The sequence below is a fragment of the Pteropus vampyrus genome, unplaced genomic scaffold (genome assembly GCF_000151845.1).
Source record: "Pteropus vampyrus isolate Shadow unplaced genomic scaffold, Pvam_2.0 Scaffold543, whole genome shotgun sequence".
Lineage (NCBI taxonomy): Eukaryota > Metazoa > Chordata > Mammalia > Chiroptera > Pteropodidae > Pteropus > Pteropus vampyrus.
The window spans coordinates 785628-810071 of NW_011889324.1; the positions used below are offsets into that span (position 1 = coordinate 785628).

Below are 24444 nucleotides of genomic sequence, written 5' to 3' on the forward strand. Positions count from 1 at the left end.
TGCCTTTTCTTTCTCTTGTCAAAATGCTTATTTCTCCCATCCATCTGGCTCTAGGATGTTAGTAGTCACAGTGAATCAGTAGAAGACCAGGTCTCTTAAAAGAGGGGAAAAAAATCCGGACTTCATTGTGCCCAGACAGTTCAACTCATTAGATTTATAAGAATATTTCTACTCTTGGAATTATAGCACCTATTACTCTACCATTAAGTGACCAAAAATGAATAAATGGTTGTTTCTAATTATCCAGAAACCTATATGACTTGAAGGATTCGTATGATTGATTTTTTTTCAGTCACTCGTTTAAACTAAATAAAGGTAGGTCAGGGATTCATGGTAGTGAATTGTATTTCATTTACTAATTGTACGTCAATAAAATATACTAACGGAGGTTTCCATAGGAATAGATTGGGATACCCCTCCTGTTGCCAATTTCCTGGATTTCAGCTGTCTAAATTAAATTTAATAAGGCTTTAGAAAAATGCACAATGGAACCTTGACAATATGGTTCCTATTAGACAACTGCTGACCAAATGATAATTTGATCTTCAGTGACTTTGATTTGGAATCTTGGTGTTCCTTGAAACTTATAATGAGCTCTTAATGAGAAAGGCTTCACTCTTGGTCTCAGTGTCTAAATATATTGACACTTCAAGATATGACTACTAAAATCAACATAGTAAGGCCTAGAATATTCATGGAAGTAGGCAGAAAAGGCAATGATAATAATAAATCCTACACATAATCAACATCCAAGCCCAAAAAAGGGATGTGTGGGATACTTAGAAAGCTCCTCAGCTATTTTGAGCAAGTTTTTCTTCCTAGGTTGTAATATGAAGTACCTTATTCAGCAAATTCTTGTTGTAGTAAATATTTATATATATCAGAGTAGAAAATCCCTCAATTTCAGTGTCTCTCATAAAGTTGATTATCATTACATTCTTTTGCTTGACATGTAAGCAATATGCTATTACATTCTCTAAGACTATGGTAGGCTTTTAATTCACTTGACCATAATCCTAGCCTGGGGGCAGAATTCTGAGAATATAAATAGGCTCGAGTAGTTCCAGTGGAACTTTATTATTAAGGCACCTCATAACCTCTTGAGGTTAGCCTGATGGAGAGACATCATGTCCCTCCTTAATGCCACTATGAGAGAAAGAACACTAGGCCAGAAGAGCCATAGTTAGAGCTAGGGCACTAATTATGTTCTTATCTATCTGCAAGGAGGGAGGCAGAGGAGGGCCTAATGGGCAATCTGACTACTTGTGCTCCACATTCGGTCCTCTTAAAATTAATGAGAATGTAAAAGTTCTAGGGTTTTCTATGTTTTAATTTCCCATAATAAATTTGGTTATAGGGTAGCACTATAGGTTAGTGATTATCTAGAAGGTAGGATGGAATGTATTTTGTTCATTTGATTTCTGTTCAGTTTTTATTTCATCTTGAATATATGAAAAATTCGTGTTTTTTTAACCCTTAAGGTTGACTACCCAGACTGTAGAGGGCTTTTTGGTATCCAGGATTTTCTTATCAAATAAATATATGCATTAGAACAGACAAGTAAATGTTAACAGTCTCTTGTGTTGTTGACATCCTCGAACCAGTAGCTTATACAACATCTTTGTCTTAACTCTGAACTATGCATGTGAATAGACCTGCTGTTGACAAAAAAAAAAAAATGCGTTTTGATATTTGGATTTTTCTAAACTAAATACGCTGCTCTGCTAGGTTTTTTGCTTTGTTGGCCTTCTGACCATTTTATAGCTCTAAGCATGTACTGTTTTCCCCCAGTAGACTGAGAAGTCCGAGCAAGTCCTCAAAGGGCAAATCTTATTCCTGCTGGAAGCAAATGAAATAAAAACTAAGTTTCAGAAAATGCTTTCTGAGAAATTCTCAAATATCATCAAGAAGAATAAACAGTTAACTTAGAAAGAAAAACAGAGCTATAGCAATAGAACATTAAAGAACAATACTGCGGTAAGGGTAGAAAACACATCTAAGGTTTTACCCTTGGTATTCAGCTTTTTAAAAGCAAAAAGGTCGTGTATATCAATTTGCAGTATACTAAAATTGTGTTCAAAGTTTATTTCAAGTCACAGAAAATATACAAACTAAGACAACAGAAAGGACTTGTTTTGTTCTGAGAGAAGGTGATGGGAGTCCTCCACCTGGCACCAATTTGAGTCATTCAAGGGTTAAGGATGTAGAAGCCATCTTTTTGCAACATTTCAATAGAGTTATATAATTAACTTCCAGACTTGTTGCCAGGGATTTTTGAAAACCTGTAAGGAAAAGTTGGGAGAAAGCCATTAGAAGTGGAGACAAAGATCTCTTCACCAAACATCAGGGGAAAAAAAAAATAAGGCCAGGGAGGGAGACTATATCTAAGAGCAAAACACCAGGGGGAGATTCCTAAGGTGTCTGGCTCCTGCCTCCCCAAAGTAATCATCCTTTACAGCAGGGTTTCTCAACCTCAGCACTACTGACATCTGGGGTTAGAAAAACTCTGTTAAAGGGGAATGTCCTGTGTATTATAAGATGTTTAGTAGATTCTCGAGTCTCTACCCACTGAATGCCAGTAGCACAACACAGCCCCTAAAATTCTGGCAACTATAAATGTCTCCAGACATTTTCAAATGTCCTGTAGGGGGAAAAACTGCCTCAGGCTGAGAACCAGTGATCTAATGGTAATAGTACGTAAGTCTGTCAGTGACAGCAGAGATAGATCAAAACTAGTGAGGTATAGGATGGAGGGAGAACCAACATTTTGGCTACAGTATGCAGTGAAAAGCACATGCACATTAAAACCTTGCCTGTGTAAAACTGCATAGCACTACATGCACACACCACACACACACACACACACACACAAATTAATGTAGGTTTAAAAAATGGTAAAGACTGAGTAAGATCTGCAGTCTAGTTAGCAGCTATGTACCAATTTCAATTTTTCTGATTTTGTACTACAAATCAAAAAGGTACTGTAAAACAGATTCTCAAGATGTTATCATTGGAGGAAGCTGAGGGATGAGGCTCTTTGGACTATTTTTCCAACTACCTGTGAATTTACAATTATTTCAAAATCAAAGGTAAAACAAAAAACTTTTACCCGTGGTTTATGTGTAAGGCTTTCATATGAGATATAAACAAGAAAACATTTAATGAAAGGACTTTCAGAAACATTTCTACCTCCATTACCCCCCCCCAAATTTTCTCACATTATAGAGAACACCTTCTCTGGCATAAATAAATTTCAAAAAGTAAAAGGAAAGAAGTGGTTTTTTTAATTTCTTCCTCTGCATATAAAAGGTAATCTATGCTTTTACTAATACAAAAAAAGAATGCCTTGGGTATCTGAACTAAAAGTTAAAGTACTGATCAGACTGATAGCCTAGCTAGCCATTCATTCATCTATGACAGATATGATGCATATTTCTAGTCTGGATGTTTTAATGACATTACAAATATGGATTAAAATACGTTTAGTAAAGACTGCTAATTAGTATAAATGAGTTCACTCTTATATGATAATATATGGATGGAAATTATAATACAAATGGAGTAAAAAGTAGAAATTTAAAATGTGATATTCCAGCTGACACTGGGACAATGTAAATATTTTTTAAGTTTATTGGGGTCACATTGGTTAATACAATTATATAATTTTCAGGTGTACATTATCATTTGACATCTGTATATTCTATTGCATGTTTAACACCCAAAGTCATTTCTTTCAGCTACCATATATTTGATCCCCTTTACTCCCTTATCCCTCCTCCTACACCCCTATATTTGGCCCCCTTTACCCCATCTACTTCCCTCCTCCCTCCCCCACCCCAGTAGTAACCACTACTCTATAGTGGTCTGGTAACCACTAGTCTATAAAGGACAATGTAAATTTTAAACTGTTTTTAGAAAACAGAATTGCTAAAGAAATACGAGATGTTGTTGGGAAATTTTAAGAAAGAAAGACCGATATATGTTCAGGTCACGTGATTATGATCCCTTTTACCTGACCAATGAGAAAGAAAAATAAGGGCAGTAAGTGTAGAGCAACCTCTAAAATGTATAGGAACTGATGGGGGTGGTGGACATTCATGATTTTAATTACGTGCTGTAATAGTTTACCCTTAAAATATTCAATATAAAATAGATACTGGGAACTAAAACATGTATACATTTTATTGAAATGCTTTGTATTTTTTCCATTTATATGGAACAGTTTGGGGTAAAATAACATAACTGACTCTGAAAAAATATACACTAAACTATATTTAGAGGTTATGTCTGGGGATCAAGAGTGAGGAAGTAGAGCTTTTTACCCTGAACTTTTTACATTTCTTTATTCGATTAATTTATTAAATTGATTGTATGTTCCTTTTGCCATTAAGAAGGAAAGGTTAAAAAAGATTACAACTAATTCAACAGCTGAACAAATGTCCTGTAGCCTTCCACTATCCCAGTAGGGGCTGACCTACTGAGGGGTAAAGAGTTCAGCCAAGAGGAGTACAGGCCTTGGAGTCTTGAAATCAGGAGAGTCCTGTTGGTTAAGGTTGGAAGTATATACCCCAAATGCATAAAGAGCTTGTCTGACTTAGGTGGGGTAGGTCTGCTCACCTTTCAAGGTGCTCCAGTGGATTTCTGTATTTGTTCCTTTAAGATCAGGATACTCTGCCTCTGCTCAGGAGGCAGCATGGCAATCTGATCTGCAGTCAGTTGAAGAACCTGCATGATCAAAGCAGCCTGTGCAGAGAGAAAAATAAAGGTAGTGAATTTTAATGATGACATCTAAAAACACAATGCCAGTTTCTGTCCAAAAAGGAAGGATATTTCACACATAGAAAACAGCACCCCTCAATCAACCCAAACTAAACAAAAACCAAAACCAGCTGGTAAGAAAAGGTACAATGAAAAGCACAAGTACAATAATACTCAAGATTAGAAGGCTCAAAACAGACACCTTCATGATCCCAAAGCTCTTGAAGACTAAGGTGGAATCTATGATCCCTGGGAAGTCTTCAGTTTTTAATCCTGTTCTGAAAATCTCTCTCTTTTTCAGAAGTTTTAGCCTTTCCATCAAATACCAGCTCCCCAAAATGGTCAAATATAGAAAGAGAAAGATATTTGTGGGGAATCTGCTACTGTTTTTAGAGATAAGGAAGAAAGGGGCTGAAAAAAGGGATTTGGATTTTCAGGTCAATGTGGCCTGCACAAATAACTGCTATTGACAGATGAGTCTGAAATATAAGATAAGCTGCCATTTATATACATCCATTTAAGGATTTTTAGAACTGGCTCACAAATTTTCAGTTAACAAGATCACAAAGAATTCTAAGAGTAAATATCACTTTGAAAGGGACTCCGAAAACTCAGGACTTCCAAATGGTAACTACGAAGAGGAATCCAGAAGATTTGTGCATATGGAGGCACTCAAACAGTGTTGTTTACCTTCTCATGGTCCTGTGGAGTGACTTGGTTCTGGCCAGGACTAAAGCCACCAGGCTGACCTCCAGCCTGGATGTTTGCTCCTTGCATGCCCGCTCCCTGCATGACTGGGACCTATGTGCACAAAGAGAGATGAGGAGAGATTTTCAGAACTTCTCATATAGGTAACCAGAATCCAGTAATAGCAATGTGAAAATATATGATCTGATTATGGATATAAGTAAGAAAAGCAAATTAATGACTCTGAAGATTACTTCCTACTGCTAGCAATGGCAGAAGGCAGGGTTTAGGCAGAGATCAACTAGCAAGTTAGATACATTTGCTTACAATAGTTCCAGAATCAACAAATATCACACAACACAACTGGATACCATCAAATTAAGTAAAATTCAGCCACATAAACACAAAGAAAACTGAGAGCACCTCAGAAACTAGTGCTCAGTGGAAACAAATGAAAGCCGACGGAGTCTAGAGATAATGCATGCTGGTCCACTGGGGAAGCTACATTCAAAGGATACCACCTCTAGTTCAATTGGACATAGGCGGTTCATATCAAAGGGGTCATCTCTATCCCACAGGTAAGGAAGAGATGATCATGATGGCAGAGGCAGAAAGGAGATGAGAAGGCCTTTGGGGAGAAGATTGCTATTAGCCCAACATTTGCTTTTTGTAACTTTCCAGAGAGAATATGCAGCAGGTGCTTTCTGCTAAATAGAGACCAAGAGATACGACCGACCCAAATTAAAAGAACAAAATGCAGTTATATTGGACTTAATAGTTTTTATGATCTTCGGTGAGTTCAATCTTTAGGAAGACTACCAGAACCCAAGAAACAGGCCTCAGAGCACATAGAATAACTGCTGAAAGGCCTTTATGGTGGAGTTATGTTCGCACTCAGGCACTCACCTAGAGATCAGGTACTTTTAAACACAAATTGTTAACAAACTTGTTACCTGCTTCCCCAGCAGGTTAGAAGCACCAAAGCATTACAGAAATGTGGATAGGCTCTTAGGAGTAGATACCATGATAGCAATGTGAGGAGCCAGGTGACAGCCTGACAGTGAAGGAAACCAAAAACGAGGAGTTAACTATGCTTTCTATTATAACATATACACTAATGGGGACATTTAATGATGACCCTGAGTAATCTAAACAATTAAAATCATTTTTTGTATGCTGTTTAAAAAGGGAAAGAAGCGTAATACACTTTAGAAATTATTTTTCATTCAAGTAGTTTAAAAACTTGATAGAACAATTCTATTATCTGGAACATTCATTTACACGCATTAACTCATTTCCCAAAGACATCAGAGAGCTAAAGCATTAGTACAGCTTTGTATAGATTGCTATAATATTATCATTTTCTGTTCTTTATCAATACTGAATCCAGAGACTCTTCTGAACTTTCATAATCTGTTACAGATCCAAAACATCCCTGAGAATAACCTTTTTGAAGCTTCACTCGATACTAATTTGAAGTACTGTAATGTGATCTGACCATCCGCTAATTGCCATTTAAAGTTTCCAGGAGTGCTTGCTCTAGGAAGACAAGCAATAATATGGGTGATCACACATCTAGGTTTGCCTAAGACAGTCCCAGTTTATGCTTTTGTCCCAGAGTAATTACTTACAGTACTCTCACTCTCAAACATGTCCCTCTTTGAATTAAGTTATATAATCACCCTAGTAATAATGAGTCTTTTACTGGCAAGTTTCTAACTTAGGTATATTGGAGTTAATTTTAAAATCTGATTTAAAATCATTAAGGGTATACTGTTAAGTAAAAAAACAAGGCACAGAACAGTGAAAAGAGGGGGAAATAAGAATGTATATATATTCATATTTGAAAAAATAAAAAAATATATTTTTACTTGCTAGAAAGATACATAAAAGTCTAATAAAAGCAATTATCTATAGGAGAGGGGGGTCACTAATATGGGGAGGAAGTAAAGTTTTTGTGGTATATCTATTATATATGAGTGAATATATTTTATATATTTATTTATAAGTGAACACATTGATTTAAACAATTTTTAAAAGGTTTGAAGATTTTTTATTTGCTCTACCTCAAATCTAATTAGCACTATAGAATCTACTAATGAAAACTATATAAACCTAATATTACAGAGTGAGTTCAAGTGTTAGCAGAAATAAAGCAGTGAGACATTACAAAGAAATGGTCTTTCAACCATTATTTTCAACATCTTTCTCCACAGAATTATCGACAGAATTACATAAGCACATCATATAATTTGTTGTCTGTCTCCCCAACTAGAATGCAAGCCCCATGGTTTCCTTCACTGTCAGACTGTCACCTGGCTCCTCACATTGCAGGGAAGGGACTGTTTTGTTCACACTGCTATATCCCTAGTACCTATAGCTCTGTCTCATACATAGTAGGTGCTCAGTAAATATTTGTTAAATGACTAAAAGAATGCATAAAAACCATTATTATGAGGGTACTGATCATAGAGGGCAAAATAAACATCAAGGTCCACGAACACATTTTTTTAAGAAGTATGACTTGAAAGATAATAATGAACAGTCGTCTTCTACACATACCAGAAACAACATACTCATATTTCATATTAAAGAGGAGGTAGACACACACATACACATATGCAGCATGCAGATAACAGGACAGAGTGTGGTACAATAAAAAAAAGAGTGAGTCCTATTCCTTGCTCTACCACTTTTTAGTTGTGTTCATTTAGACAAGGCAACTGAATTCTTGGGTCTGTTTCCAAACCTACAAAATGAGAGAATTGGATGACTAACATGTTCCATTTCAGCTGACATTTTCCTTCCCCCTCTCCCTTTCTCTCTCTCTATCTGTCTGTCTGTCTGTCTGTCTGTCTGTCTCTCTCTCTCTATCATACACACACACTCGCACACACTCACAGACGAGGGGAGGAAGGCACAGAAGCACATGGAAGAGGAAAGAGAGACAAGTACAGAGAGGAAGGAGGAAGACACATACAGGAAAAAGGAAGACGAAGGGGCTCGAGACAGATGAAGGTTCTAGCATATAAAAACCTAGGGAAGATACACACATATCTCCCCACAACTAAGTGGGAGTGAAGAGGGAGGAGATGACAACTCATAGACCATCAGAGACCATCATGTACACATAGCTGGGGGAGCTAAATAAAGAGAAAGCAGAGATAAGAATTTGGTTCAACAAGTTTTAAGGTGAACATTAGTAAATTACCTTTCATACTCTACTGTTCACTTAGGCTATGTAATGAAAGCAAATTAAAATAGGTTTATATAAACCTAAGATTATCCAAATGGCCACGAAGAACTCTTCATATTCTCTAATGCAGTGGCTCTTAGGGTTGTACATTAGGATTTTTTTTTTGGGGGGGCGGGGGAGGTTTTTCAAAGACCCATGCCTAGATTCTCCAGATATATTTTCAGGGCCTCTTCTCTGAATGGAAGAGGTCCCGAAATTGTGGGACAAGGTTGCTCCTTTGGACGATATTCCTGGTGGCCAGAAAATCACCATCCTAAGGGACAGAGAAACTAAATGAAGGGAGACTGTAATCGTTCCTTTCTAACAAGCTGAGAAATAGTCCAAATCAGAAAGCAGTAATAATTAGGCTCAATAATAAATTCCTGGATAGATCAAGATTTCACATAGAAGCTAGAAGTGAAAGTTACACTTACCTGTCTGGATCCCTGGGGGCCAACTGCGCCCATGTTAATTGGATTGGGACCCTGGATTCCACTAGGTATAGGGCCTCTAGGGCCAGGGACCGGGCCCCTCGTATCCATGCTTCTGGCCTCCATCCCTCTGACTTCCATCGCACGGGCCTCCATCGCACGGGCCTCCATCGCACGAGCCTCCATCGCACGGGCTTCCATCGCACGGGCATCCAATCCTCTGGCATCTAATCCTCTTGCCTCCATGGCCCGTGCCTCCATGGCTCGTGCCTCTATGCTTCGGGGATCTCTTCCACCTATAAAGTAAGGTGCGAGAAGACCATCAAGTAGCTGTTCACCTTTATGGCAAGAAGAACCAACAATCCAAGATAGAAATCTATTCCTCTAGTCACATCCCCACCTAACTACATGAGACTGACTGCTTTCTCTTCTCCAATTTCTCAGATTTGCAGATAAACCTTAAAAATACTTACCAATCCGAACACCCTAGCATTTTTTATCCCAGATTAGAACCTAAGACAGCTGGGTTTACCATCGGCCTACAACTACCAGTCAGTCTTGTGACATGGTCTGCTCTTCTTACCTCTGCCATCTAAGGGTGGACCCCTCTGATCTAGCATGGGTCCTCTTGGCTCTGCCATCAGAGGTCTGGGCTCAGCTAATGGTCCTCCCCTCATCTCATGTGGGGGTGGGCCACGGCTGTCATGGCCAGGGACATGGTGCATGGGTGGACCCTGATGAGGTGGTCCCAGGTAACCTCTAAAGATGGAAAAAAATGTTATATTTTAAAACAGAACAAAACAACAAGATAAAAGTGTCAACCAGAAGACCAATAACTAAAAATCAGACAAAGAAATGATGCAAACATCAGTCTATGAATGCTAAGAGAATAACATCAGAGATTGAAGCAAAGCTATGGAGATGTAAATCAACATATTCTAGAATTCCATATTTGGTCAGGGCACTTAAAATTAAGAAGGAATTAATGGATATCCATTATAGATAATAAGTACGCTTAAGGACATGGTTACTGTATGGGTTCAAATCTAGGCTCCATCACTTATTACCTGTGTGATCTTGGGCACACTTACTTAACTTCTCTATGCCTCAATTTCTTCATCTGTAAAATGGGACTGACATTAGTATCAATTTCATAGGGTTGTTGTGTGGATTTAATGAGATGATTTAAGTTAAGTACTCAGAGCAGGGTCAGAGGCATAATCCCTATTAATATCAATTATGATTTTATTATTATTGCCATTATGATATTACCATTACCAATAAAGAATATAAGTTTTTCCTATTCCGGTATATATGCTAGAACTTCCAATTTCTAAAGATGGAATAGCCATGGTTAGTTCAAAATGACATACTCAATTACACGGTTCTGCCCAAGGAGAGGTGCTTAATCTTGGACAGCAGCCAACAGGTAGAACCGGTATGGAAAGACTTTCTTCTCAAAGCAAGGGCAAATTCTGATTCCTCTAAGCTTTTTGTTCTATGTCATTGCTTACCTAGGCTCTACCTCTCCAGTTACAGAAAGTAAAGTGCCTCCACGTGGGTCATTCGGAGCGTCTCCTAACAGACCTCGAGGAGTTGGGACATTGGCAGGCAAGGGCCCACGCTGCATAGCTGCTCTGGGGTCTTGCATCGGCACTGACAGGGAAACAAACGGGGAGTTACTGCTGTGAAGGACACATAAGGGAAAAAGAAATGACTCCATATACCACTGACAACATAATTCAGACACCTTAGAGTGGGTGAAACCTCACCACAGCAGACTCCTCTTGCAGTTCAAGAACAGAAGAAAGGTGTAGGCAGAATCTGTGCCATGTCAGAGGTATGGATGGAATTATGTAAAAAGCAAAATGGGGAGCAATCTGCCAAGGACTAGCACTGTAACCTGAAGAAACTTATGCTCCTGGTTTTCCTTAAAATTAATCTTAGTTCAAGGACCAGAGTCACAAAAGAGAGGTAGGGTCTTGGCATATGTGAATACTGCCATGGCTCTGCAAGAACCTGCTGTCTCCTTACAGACCGCTATTCCATCCAAGCCTCCTGACACCAGTAGGGAGGGAGTACAGCCTCGGACAGATGCCCATATCATCCATGTTCTCTGCCCTGTGTGAAGAGGTCAATCTTAGGCTTGTGGCCCCAACAGGAAAAAAATTAAAAAACAAAAACCCAAAACACTACCCTTTTGGGTTCTGAACGGGAGGATGACTGCCAAGCAGCCCTTGTCCTCTCAACGTCCCACCCTGAACACCACAAGCCAAAGGAAACCCGCAGATACAATGGGTACCTTGAACTCGCTCAATTGAGGCAGGCCCGGTGGGTCCCACAGGCGAGTGCTGTAGGGTTCCTAGGTAAGCAGTAAGTTCAAAAGGAGAAAGAGCAGACACTTAAAAGAGCTTGCACACACATACAGAAACATACACATACTGACACTGGAGATTTACATGTTAGTTAAAAAGCCAAGAGTTCATTAGTTTGCCCTGGGCTACAACATCTTCCTAAACTGTGTTCTTCGGGATCTGAAACTGTGTCACTTTGATGAGATCATTTCCTAGTTGAAACCTGTGGGCCACTGACTAGGCAGGAATAACCAGCCACTTTCAATTTTCACCTCTGCTACTATGATTCTCTCTAAATCACCTTATGATACCATTAAAAAAACCAAAAATATTAAAAGGATGGTTCTGACTCTCTAGTTAGGTAAAGAATATAAACATATGTCATAAGGAAAAATGAAATAAATTATACTGCATCTAGAAGGCAAAATTTATTCTGGAGAGGCCCGTACCAGTACTATTTTTGCCATATTTTAAAGCATAAAAATTTTTGCTATCAAAAAGTATCAAACAGGAAAATGCAATGAATGAACATTAGATGAGAAAAGAGAACATTACTCCTAAAGAAACACTCTGCCACTGCAAGTCTTTGATAATAAATAAACATCATGACAATAGCAAACAAAGACCAATGAGAAGATGACAAAGGCACCAACACTAAACAAAGGTGGCAGAAGGCAAGAGAAAGTATTTTCTTAAACATCTCACTGTCTCCTTTCACCATTATAAATGTGCAAAAAAAACAAGGATTCCAGAAAAAGACAAACTAGGTACAAATGAAAAGCTTCTTGCTTCCTCTGAGGGGTAGTGAAGGAAAGCTAAAAGGAAACTCATCTCACTTTGTCTCCTCATGAAGAGAGCCTTGATATACCTTCAAAATTTGAGTTACTTCCTTTTGTTAACTTTTGACCAAAAAGTTGAAGCTAACTATAGCAGGAAAGATGTCTTCTGGAAGTGTATATTAAATAGCTCTAGCTTGATGGATGGCTTGTGGAGAGGTAAAAGTATGACTGAAATCCCAATTCCTCCTCACTACTGCAAAATTACTTTGGGGCACATACACAATCTACTGATTAGCTCAGACGGTGGGGCACACTAGCACAAAAGCATGGGCTTCTCAGATGAGGTACGTAGCCAAGAGCTTGTTCCGTTGTCAACTATCTGACAAAATTATTAGTCTGTCAATTCAGTAACCACCTCAGTGTACAAACAATAGTCAAGGAGTACAGTACATAGGCCTATTTCTTAATATTTTGCTTTAAAAATAGGTTTCACTTACAGGCCACATGTTAAGAAGAAGTAACTTAAGCTTCTTTCTGCTTGTCCACAGAAGTTCTTTTTCATCACAAGGACATGATGAATAAGAACAGAAGACATTGCAAAGTATTTTTGGAAGTTAACAGAGGGAGTGTGGATTGACATAAGAGGACAGATTCTAGAATCAGGGACTTTAAAATCTTAGCTCTTAAACTTAACGAGGTGGAAAAGATGAGCACACCCACTCTAGTCTACATTGTTCAGATATTAGTATTTACTTACCATGTCCCCTTGAGTAACTTAAAACTCTGAACTTCCATCTTTTTACCTGAAAACTCAGGTGCTGCCCCTAACTCACAAGGTTGTTTATAAAAATTAAAGAGCCTGGCCTACAGTATTCACTCAGTTTTATTGTTAGTTCCTTCTGTTTTCTCGCTCTCTCTCCTCCTAATGTTGTTTTCAACTGAAACATTGCATTTTCTTTTTCTTTAAACTCCAATAACATAGAGAAATAAAGTGGAGATTTTGGAGCAGCTGCCGCTATGGTATCTAGTGTTACTGCCAAAGTATAACATACACCTATATAGGCTTCATAGACCTTTGATTCCCCCCTCCCCAGTTTTCTCTGGGGTTTCAATTTAGACTTCAACATACCCAGATGCATTATTACAAGCTCATTATTAAAATTCCTTACTCAGTCAAGAGATATCCAGAGGGAGAGTGAATCATTTCAGCAGAATCATTAGACTATCAGGAAAAGGTGATATAAATTAAATGGAAACTAAGGATCCACTTGCTTCGTCATCAGTTCTTGTAGAACTGGGCTCTGAATCACTAGTTGGAAAGTCTAGACCAGTGGTGTCCAACGGAATTCTCTGCAATGATGGAAATGTTCTATATCTGCAATATCCAGTAGGGAGGGTATCCACTAGCCACATGAGGCCACTGAGCACTTATAATGTGGCTAGTGTGAATGAGGAACTGAAGCTTAGATTTTACTTCATTTCAATTCAATTTCAATTACTTTAACATTCAAATAGCTACATGTGGTTAGTGGCTGCCACATTACCATCTTAGATAGTGCAGCTACAGAACATTTCTAAGTCCAGTCCACATTAATCAGACATTACTATTTATGTACCTTGTCCCCGCTCCATGGACACCGGTCCACTTCCTGGCATTCCAACCTGGGCCTGCATTCCTCCTAGAAGATAAAGGGACAGAAAGAAAACACAAATTAGGACAGTGGGGAAAAAATTAGGATAGTGGCTAACAAATTTTCTCTTTCTGCCCTATAAGCAGCAATCTACAAGGGAAGATAACTACCATCAAACAATGCGGTTATGAGGAAGGTGGAGTTTGTTAGTATACTTTAGGCTTCAGTGACAGAAAAGTGAATTATATGAATATTTAATCCCATTGGATACCAATACCTTGGCGGGAAGTTCTTCTGTAATACAGGAGAACAAGGGCACTTACCCACGTAACTCCTCTCACAGGAGGCAGTAATGTTCTCGGGCATTTTGTAAATGTGTGGGTTTACAGTTTTGGTTGTGACAAAGATTTGTGGGGTCAAAGCTGGTGTTTAATGAGAACCCAACAGGGATACTGGATGTCCTATAATGTATGAGATAGACCCACAAAACCAAGAATTACCTTGTCTTGCAAATTTCTCGCTTAACACACGAATGAAAACCTGTATATTGTCACTCGAATTTAAAACCTAAGTCTGTCTTATTTGTAAACAAAAGCTTCTTTGACCTGTTTGTGTGTGTGTATACATTTACTCAATTTTCCAGAAACTCAATTACTGAGTAAATTATGGGTACTGTATTTTGTTTTGTTAAGAACTTTACCAAGAGTTTTCATCATTTCAGAAAATCACATCACCAATGTCAACAATTTTTGTGGTATCTGAGTTGCCCCCCCAAAAAACAACAAAAAACCAACAAAAAAAAATCAAGAAAACAAAAAAACCCCACAAACCTGTATCTGTCTACATTTGCAGACATTTTACTTTCATGGTATAGGTGCAAGCACCTGACTACTACCTTTTGTTTTCTAGTGTAGTTATGCCTGAACACTTGCATATTAAAAATATTTTTTCTTATAATTTTCTTTTACGTATCCTTTATGATATAGTTAAGACATTATACTGCTTTTTTTTTTTTTAGAAAACATGTTAAATAGGTTATATTATCTATGCATTTCATTTCAGGATAGTAAAGAGTCACTGCAACGTATCTGTTATGAAGAAGGGCCACTGGGTCTAACAGAGTTGAGAATCACTTGTCTATTCTAACCAGTCAGGGTATGATGACTGCTGTACAAGGAATAATCATGTACCACAAGTCCTTGTCTGGTCCTTACCACAAAGCAATAATTCTTTTCCTCAGAGGAACAATGTATGCTGCGAGTAGGGAGAAAAGACAAGCTTAACTGTTTGCATTAATATTTACCTAAAATGTCAACGTTCACTTCACGTTCTAATTCCATTTAACATGTTAGGCATTTAATAGCCATGGATAAAAAACCTGAACCTACTAGCCCTACCCCTGCTATTAAGTAACTGTGATTTTGAACAAGTGATTTGATAAAATTAACATAATTCCAGGCTTCCTTATCTGTAAAGAGGAGGAGTTGGCTTAAACCAGTGGTTCTTAGAATATAGTCTTCAGATCAGCGATGTCAGCATCACCAAGGACTTGTTAGAACTGCAAACTCTCAGGGCCCTACCTCACACCTGCTGCATTAAAAGTCTGGAGATGGAGACCAGCAATCTGTGTTTTAATAATCCCTTTATGTGATTCTAATGTACACTAAAGTTTGAGAACCACAGATCTAATTGATTTCAAAGCTCTCTTCTAGACATAACATTCTATGATTTATTCAGACCACTCACCAAAACAATACAAAGATTTAGGATCTGAAGAAAATAGTGGCAGGAGTTATAGGCATAATTTCTTATATTAATGTGACACTACTTTCTTAAAAGACTGAAAAACTTCACAATTCCACCAGCAATGTATGATACCATATTCCCCACCAATAATGTCAACTCTCTTTGAAACTTCTGCTAGTCTGCTGGGTTGAAGTAAAGTGAAATCTCGTTATTTAATTTGCAATCCCCTGACCACAAATGAATTTGTTTTTGTTGCCATTTGGATTTGCTCTTCTATGAAGTGCCTACTCATTTTCTTTACCTACTTTCCTAATGGGTTGTTACCCCTTGTACAAGGGACCTCAAAAATCTTAAGTGAAGTTTTAATAACTTCAGAAGTATAAATGCTACAAACTCACAAAAAAATCACTTGAAAATTCAATTATTTAAGTTCCTTTTACACTTTTTTTTTCCTTTTATACTTACTTTCAACTTTTATATTTATTAATTCCTTCTTCTTGGTATTTTTAAAAATTATTTTTCTAATTATTTAAAACTAGTAGGTTTCCTTTATTCTTTAATAATATAGGCATTTAAGGGTATTCATTTTTCTTTAAGTACTGCTGTCACTATTTCCCATACTGTTTTTGTATAAAGTGTACTACTTTTTGTGGTCTTTTAGATAGCTTATAAATTTCTTTATATTTTTTATTTAATTCAAGGATTACCTAGAGTATGTTCTTTAATTTTCTAAGTAAAATTTTTTTAAGTCACCTTTTATTCATTTTTAATTTTATTGGCTTACAATAAGAGAATGCAGCCTATAAAATATTTTAAAATTTGTTTTTATTTTATGGCTAAGTACATGGTTATTTTTTTATTTACTGTTCCATGATCATTGCTGGGGGGGGGTACATTCTCTAATCAAAAGGCACCTTCTATAGATTAAGCTTATTGATTCCATTATTTTATTCCTTGTCTCTACTTATTTTTTTGTCCATTAACACAGCTGATCCACAGTGTGTATGTTAACAGTTCGTGACAATGTAAGTACAGAAATGGAGAGCAGACATTTAGAAACTTTTATAGCAATGTGACATTGTTTTGACATCCAAGTGTGTGATCAGTGCATCTATCTCACTGAACAGGGTATTTGGGTGTTTTTCAACCCACGTAATGAATGAGCTGCACATGTCTTGGTTTGTATACTTGTCATGTGTAGTAGAACCACATTACAATTTGTGACATTTTACAGTAAATTATACACCTAAAACTCAAAAATGCATAAATTACAGAATCCATTTCTTTCACTGAAAGATAATTTATCTATAACTCTATAGGATAAATGAAAATTGTGAGTAAGCTGGAATTTAAAAATCCCTTCTTCCAATTCTTGTCGACTTTACTCTGTACAAAATAGAACAATTTAGATTAAATTATCTCCCATGAGTAGTATTGCAGCCAATCTAACCCAAATTAGATAAATGAACAAGCACGTCTGCTGCACAAAAACTTTCAATATTGATATACATCATGTGTTCATATAGGCGTTTCATATGGGGAATTACTATTTCACCCATAACTTTTTTACTTAACTTTATTGAATGATGAAAATCTACAAGTGAAATAGCAATACTCTGTAATTCCTATATATACACGTTCAATAAACATATACAGTTTTAAAACTTTTTTATTTTTGTCTTTGGTCTGATTATATTTATGAAATGCAATTTTATGTCTGTTAACTATAAGAAGAAGAAACATGACCATGTATTCTTTTTTTTTATATGCTTTTTAACCTAATCTAACAGTCTCTGGCTTTTAATGGGAGAACTCAGTCCATTCATTTAGTAGAATCATGACTATACGAGATTTTATTCCTTCTCCCTTACTCTACATTTGTTATTACTTACTTCAGTGTCCTTTCCTTTTCTCTATATTTGCTGGCTTGATCTAGTTTTCATTCATTCTAATTTTCCCTTCGTTAATTTGGAAGTTTTACTGTACTTTTCCACCTTACTGTCCTGTTCAGACATATAGAATTTATATATAAGAAATCAACTATTTCCTCCACCTAGGATACATACTTCCTAGTAGTGTGTTAATTTTATGTCAATATCTATCCCATTTGCTATAATAAAACTTTAGCAAAATACCAAAATGGTGAAGATTGTAAATGAAACCTACCTCCAGGAGCTAAGGAACCAGGGCCAGGTCCGGTTACAGCAGTTGGTATTTGCCCTGGTACTGGAACTCCAGCTTGAATAGAAGGTTGCATCAGAGGAGGTGCGCCGTTGACATGCATTCCACCCTGACCAAGAGAAAAACCATAGTATGCAGATGTCTCTCTGGAGACGCAACATACATAGTCTGTGATCTTAAAGAACTCTTCAAATTGACACCCCAAATATTCTATCAAATATCCTTTTTGTATGGCATGTCTCATGTAGCATTAGATTTATAACACATTTTGAACAGAAGTTGCAATACATGTGAAGAGCCTGGTTATAGCATTGTTAAGATACATCACATTCTAAAAGCTGAGACTGACAAGTGTTATCTGTGTGGTGAGGCTGCAGATAGCACCTATTGTTGACTTCATGACTGGCACGTGGCAATAAGAGTAAAAAAGAAAAGTACTGTGAAGCAAAGAAGAAAAAAAGGAGACTGGGACTTTTTTTTAAATAAAGAAACTGCTGGCAATCTGCATTTTTAAAATGAAAAAAAAATTTCTTTATTGATCAAATCTTTTCTCATCCCTGTCCTCAGATATAATTCTGGTTGGGGGGGGGGCGGGGAATGTCAATTTTTTTTAATGCTACATTAAAGCTTCTGGAGGGAAAGGGAATGTTATGTTTTAATCTGTGTATTCCCCAGAGGACTGAGCAGTCCCTTGGAAAAGAAAGAGTTCAATAAAGAATAAAAGTTATAAAAAAAAAATCACATGTACTCTCATAGAACACAAACAAAACTCTAAAACAGAAAATTGCATAGTGAGGTGGCTAAGAGAAAACAGGCTATGAGGTTAGACAGAACCAGGTTCAGTTCCTGGATTTGCACTTATGATTATATTATTTTTGGACTAGTTAACCTCTCTGGGTCTTAATTTATTTCCTTTCTATTTCTGAAAAGTAACTATTGAATTAGAGTAGGGGTTAGCAAACTATGGCCCATGGGCCAAATCTGGCTGACTGCCTGGTTTCCTAAATAAGGTTTTATTGGAGCACAACTACAAACATTTGTTTATGTATTGTCTGTGGCTGGTTTCACATTCCAACAGCAGATATAAGTAGTTAGGACTGATTCCACGACCTGCACAGCCGAAAATATTTATTATCTGGCCGTTTACAGATGTTTGCAGACCTCTGCCTTAAACCTTTGTACCATCCATTCAGTTATTCGCCTCTGCCAATCTATAGGTGAAAAATGGTAGCTTATTGTACTTTCTGTTTACGTTTATCTTATTGTGAGATCGAACACTTTTTCATATATTTAACATATATTTGTATTTCCACTTTTGAGAACTGTTTATGTCCATTACATACTTTCCTACTGGGTTATTGGTAATTTTCTTACTAATTTATGAGGTCTTTTTTGTTTATTATGAAAAACTCCAGATATATAAATTGTACAGAAAATAAAATTAACCACGCTGCTTAGGAAATACATTACATATACAATTGAAATCTCCCATATGGTCTTCCCCAATTGCACCCAATATCCCCTATTAGACAATCACTTAAGAATTTTTATAGATGTTTTTAAATTTTATGTAAATCACTACATCCTGAACATATTCTTTGCAACTCACTCAACATGTTTTTGGGATATATGCAGCAACATATTTCCCATATTTTGGGAATACTTCCACGTTCACTTATCTTCACTTCTGTATTATACATCTGTATTATCACATTGTTTCCGTTCTTCTTCTGATATACATGTTTCTAGTCTTTCACTATTATAATGTGGCAATAAACATTCTTGAACATGATTAAGGCCTGTTAAGTAATCAGCCTATTGCCCATCACGTGTGTGGCAAATACTTTTTCCCAATTTGTCATTTGTCTTTGGTGTTTATTCCTTTTTCTCCATATAGAAATTGTACAGTTTTCCGATGTACTGATTTTTTTATGGCTTCAGGGTTTTGTGTCACACTTAGAAAGCTAGCTTTACTTTTCTCATCGGTAAGAATAAAGATAATAAGAGTGCCACCCTCATATAATTGCTGTATTAAATGAAATGATGTATATGGAATAACAGTGCCAACCATAGTGCCACGCATGCACATATACATGAAATTAGCTTATAAAGAATGGCATACAGGAAAGAACTCTTTGTTCTAAACTGGGCACCCAATCTATATTCATTCAGATGTCACATACTCTGCAACTTAGAAACTGCTTTTATGCCTAGAAACCGAAATTATCATCTCTGGCTCCTATTCTTTTTTCCATATATCCTCCTGAAATGAAAATGACATTTTAAAACAGGTAAAAGAAATGTTAAGGGGTAAAGGCCTACCAAAGACTGGGCCTGAGGGGCCTGAGGATTCTGCTGGTTCATTGACACACTGGCTCCTGAGGCAGGCCCAGCACTGTGGATTGCCTGTGGGTTGCCTGCAATTAGCGTTGGGATATTTGTCTGACGATGCAGAATTTTCTGAAAAGTAAAAAGACAAGTCTATGAGCTATCTGTTTAATAAAGCAATCAGGCAGTTCCTATCATACTCAAGGTTTACTCTAGCATTTCCATAGAAGAACACAAAGTACTCACCAGAGCAATCTCTGGATCCACAATTCTCATCACTACCTGAGCTTGCAGCAAAGCATAAGCCAGTTGAGGGTTTTGGAGCAACATGTTCCTTGCTTCCTGGGGACTATTCTGGACACAGAGCTGAGAAGATAAAACAGATTCATCACCAGGTTACATACTTATTGCTCAGAAATTGATAGTGATTTAGAGCCATTCCGATCTGAGAAACATAATATTCCAGAGGCTTTTAAAGCTATTATTGTTTTTTGCATAGCACACAAAATCTTGGTCATGGCAGGCAAAAGAAAGAAGAGGCATTTCAAATACCATAATACCATCATTTAGGAAAAAAGCCACATTTTAATATCACATTTGTTATCTATAGGTCACAAAAACCCAGCCAGATTGTGTTGGTGTGTTTGTGTACAAAAATGGAAAGCTCTTTGCACAAAATGTAAAACACACTATGCACATATGGAATACTGAAGGTGCAATAAATGGTGGTCAGTAGGCACACCTTCTATTTGAACTCAGGGAATTATTTCCATTAACTAGAAAATTTGATGTGATTGGATTTATTCATAATTTAATATCTCCTCCCACCTTCATTTGCTTCATCAGCTCAAACATCTGCTCTGGTGGAAGACTGGCAACTGCTTTGCTAATGGACTCAGGGGCATCCTCAGGACTGATGGTCTCTCCGTAAGGTGACTCAATGACAGGGGCACCAGTGCCAAGGCCTAATCAGGAAGAAAGTATAAAAAAGTTAAGGAGGCAAAATAAAGAGCTAAATCATACCAAGTATCTACTTTCCAGCACTGCCATAAGGACTTGCTGATAACTTTCAATTCTCTGGAGCTGAGAAATAAGTGATTTCTAAGTCTCTTATTTCTGTGGAGGAAAGTGACAGTGTATTTTCTGTTCTCAGAGTAAAACTAGGACCAGGATGACATAGGTGGACAATGTTAACTTATTATTAGGGAATAGGCATATTAATTTCCTTTGACAAGCCATTTCAGAAGCAAAAGGTTTACATAGAAAAAGATGCTAATTTCAAAATGGAATTCCTGGATCTATAACCTCATAAAAAACAAGCTTAAGAATGTCTTAGTATTCCCGTTAGTTACAGATTTGGTAACATAGTTACAGAAGTGGTAAACACCAGTAACGTATTTAGCACTACTACTTGTTTGGTGAGCCTGAATTAATTTCTAACTGGAATCAACTCCTTGGAAACTGAAGGACTTCTAAAGTCAACTTTACTTTGTTTCTCAAAGATATAAACTTTCCCCTCAAGATAATCATTATAAGCAAAATAAGCCAGACAGAAAAAGTGGAAAACCACATGCTGTCACTTATATGTGGGATATAAACCTAAAAGCAACAAATGAACAGGACAAACGGAAATTCATGGACATGAACAATAGACTAGTGGTTACCAGAGGGTAGGGGCAAGGGGGAAGGTAAAAGGGGTCAAATATGTGGTGACAGAAAGAAATCTAACTATGGGAAGTGAACGCACAATGTAAATATATATATGCCTTACTGTTAAAATGTACAGCTGAAACTTAGTGGATTTTGTTAACCTATGTCACTATTAAAAAAAAAAGACTGAAGAAAAAAAGATACAAACTTTCCTAATGCACCTCAGGTGGGTCAAGTAAAGAAGCTATGTGGGTAACCATTTCAGCAGATGCTAAAACATATCACAAATAGAAAAATCTTCATTGTTACATCTTTAGTAACTCATGTACATACAACTTGGGTTTATACTCACTCTTCAGCTCTTCTTTGTTCTTTTCACTGGCAGCATTGTCTACTCGAAGTGCTCTCCCACTGAATTCACGCCCATTCAGGTTTCGCATGGCACTAAGTGCTGTCTCTTGGTCTTGGTATTCGCAGAAGCCATAACCCTTTGGCTTGCCTGTCTCCCTATCATATACCAATCTGGAAAGCAGAACCAAGTATCAGGCACAAATGTTACATACACGCAGGGTTCTTGCTAACATTGCCATGTTCTAATTTGGTCGATTGTAAGACAAATAATCGTATCGCTCACTGAAATATTTTTTAAACATTAATTGAAAAAATTTTTTCAACTACAGTTGACATTCATAAACTTTTTTTTTTTAAATGAATCTCTCTCCTAGCTCAGTTGACAAGATTTTGCTGGGCAGGTCATAAGGGCCAGCAGCTTCTCTATGGCTAGTAAAGGGGATTTTGCTCAATTTGGTGTGGTGGGAAAAGATCACACCCAGCAGTGTTGTCAGTAGGAGTGACAATCCTCGTAGTGGTTGAGCATGAAGCTATGACTGCTCATAGCTTCACTAGCCTGAAATTGTAGTCATTGTTAGAGAAAGTACAAAAAAGTTAAGGAGGCAAAATAAAGAGCTAAATCATACCAAGTATCTTGCTTGACTGTGCATGTGCAGCAGATTCTGGGGAAAACCCAATCCAGTTACACATATCTGGGCAACCCTAACACTGAACACTCATGCACAGGAAACACAAAAGGGCCCAGCAGAGAGTAAAAGCCTGGGCATATTTGAAAATGGCATGAACTTTGAATGCCGCCGGCCATGCTCACATTTATTAAAAAAAAAAAAAAGTATCTTTTAGTAAAAATGAATGTGAATTGCATGGTACGTGAATTACATTGCAATGAAACTATTATAAACAAACAGGGGAAAAAACAATGCATGTAAAAAGTCACCAGTAAAAGCCTTGCCATTATTACTAAGGGCCAAATTTGTGGTGATTTTTAAGAAATTCCCAGCAGGTAGTGAAAGGGAATCTCACCTGAAACTAACAACAGGTCCAACCTCAGAAAAGATGTCCTTTAATTGCTCTTCAGTAGCCTCATATGGAATGTTCCCCACTAAGGAAGAAAATAGATAATATATTAAAATTCTGAATTCATAACCTAGATTTTTAGTAAGAAAATGAACAGTACCTACTTATCTCACTTAAAATGTAACAATTGGCTCAACTGTAACAACAATGCTCCTCCAATCCTAGTTCCAAGATTTCAATCTTGTCTGCTGATTTTAATTGCAAGATAAACCACTGCGACTAAATACAAAAGGTGACATCAATTCTCAGGCTGATCTGACAAGCGTTAGATTCTCCTTAATTTTGGTGAAAATAAATACTTAGGCATCAGTATTTATCTGAAAGTCTGCTAGTCTTATCAATAACTACTAAAAATAGCAACATTGTAATTTTAAAAAACTGACTCATATGTCTGTATTTACACATACACTCTTTCTTTCAAAGAATGACCATGGAAGTAGTGGAAGATGTTTAAAAATTATTCTGAACTGTTTTGTCATGTCCCTTCCAAAAGGAGGTTTAAAATCACCACACATACTTAGAAAAAAATCTTATTCCGGATGAAAAAGTTACTTAGAATAGATTCGATCCTCTTCGAAATGTCTTCGACGAGGTCTTAATTGTTCATTTATTTACAATCCACTTTAAGACGCCAGGTAGCGGCTACAACTATCAACGAACTAAAATGTTACGGGCTAAAAGCAGAGGATGAAAGCCATTGAGGGCGGGAAGTGGACACAACGGTCTATACCCTCAGCACATAACGTGTATTCTGGGATAGGGGGTGAGAAACAGTATAGGACAGTTGCTATGTGCCCTCGCTTCTAGAAAGTAACTTAAGTTTATGAAAGGAAAACCGCATAGAAGCGGAATGCTAGTTTAACTTCCTCAGCCACCTCGTGGAAAGGCTGGGAAACCTCGGGAGAAGAGGCGAATCCCCCGCCCACGAGTCCACCAGCTTGGCCGCCTCACAGGAGCGGCAGGTAGAACTACACGTTCGACCCATCGTCGGTTCCCATGGCGATTTATGAGATGCAGGCGGTGTTCCTCGCCTCTCACTGTCTTTTTCTGTCCCTCCCCATGCTTGGCTCCACAGAATTCCTCTCACCAAACACCGAACGAAGAGAACGATCCACCGCAGGGTCTCTCACCGTCAAACCCGCCATCGCTCTCTTCAGGCGGCTTCCGGTGCGCTACGGCATACTTCCGCAAGGCGCTTGAGTCCGGCGCCCAACCTACTTCCGTACTGCGCCTAGA

The 24444-nt window shown here is 37.5% G+C and overlaps 1 protein-coding gene across 1 annotated transcript; it reads right to left on the reverse strand.

Moving 5' to 3' along the window:
* Positions 1-2053: 2053 nt before the first annotated feature.
* CSTF2 (cleavage stimulation factor subunit 2) lies at positions 2054-24444 on the reverse strand. Its single transcript, XM_011383820.2, has 14 exons — positions 24296-24444; positions 23155-23233; positions 22133-22302; positions 20959-21095; positions 20377-20496; positions 20125-20262; positions 17788-17911; positions 13861-13923; positions 10626-10767; positions 9695-9870; positions 9115-9407; positions 5449-5559; positions 4618-4743; positions 2054-2282 (listed from the first exon to the last, which is right to left on the reverse strand). Exons 1-13 carry the CDS (start codon positions 24351-24353, stop codon positions 4621-4623), a joined length of 1734 nt encoding a protein of 577 aa, XP_011382122.1. The 5' UTR covers positions 24354-24444; the 3' UTR covers positions 2054-2282; positions 4618-4620.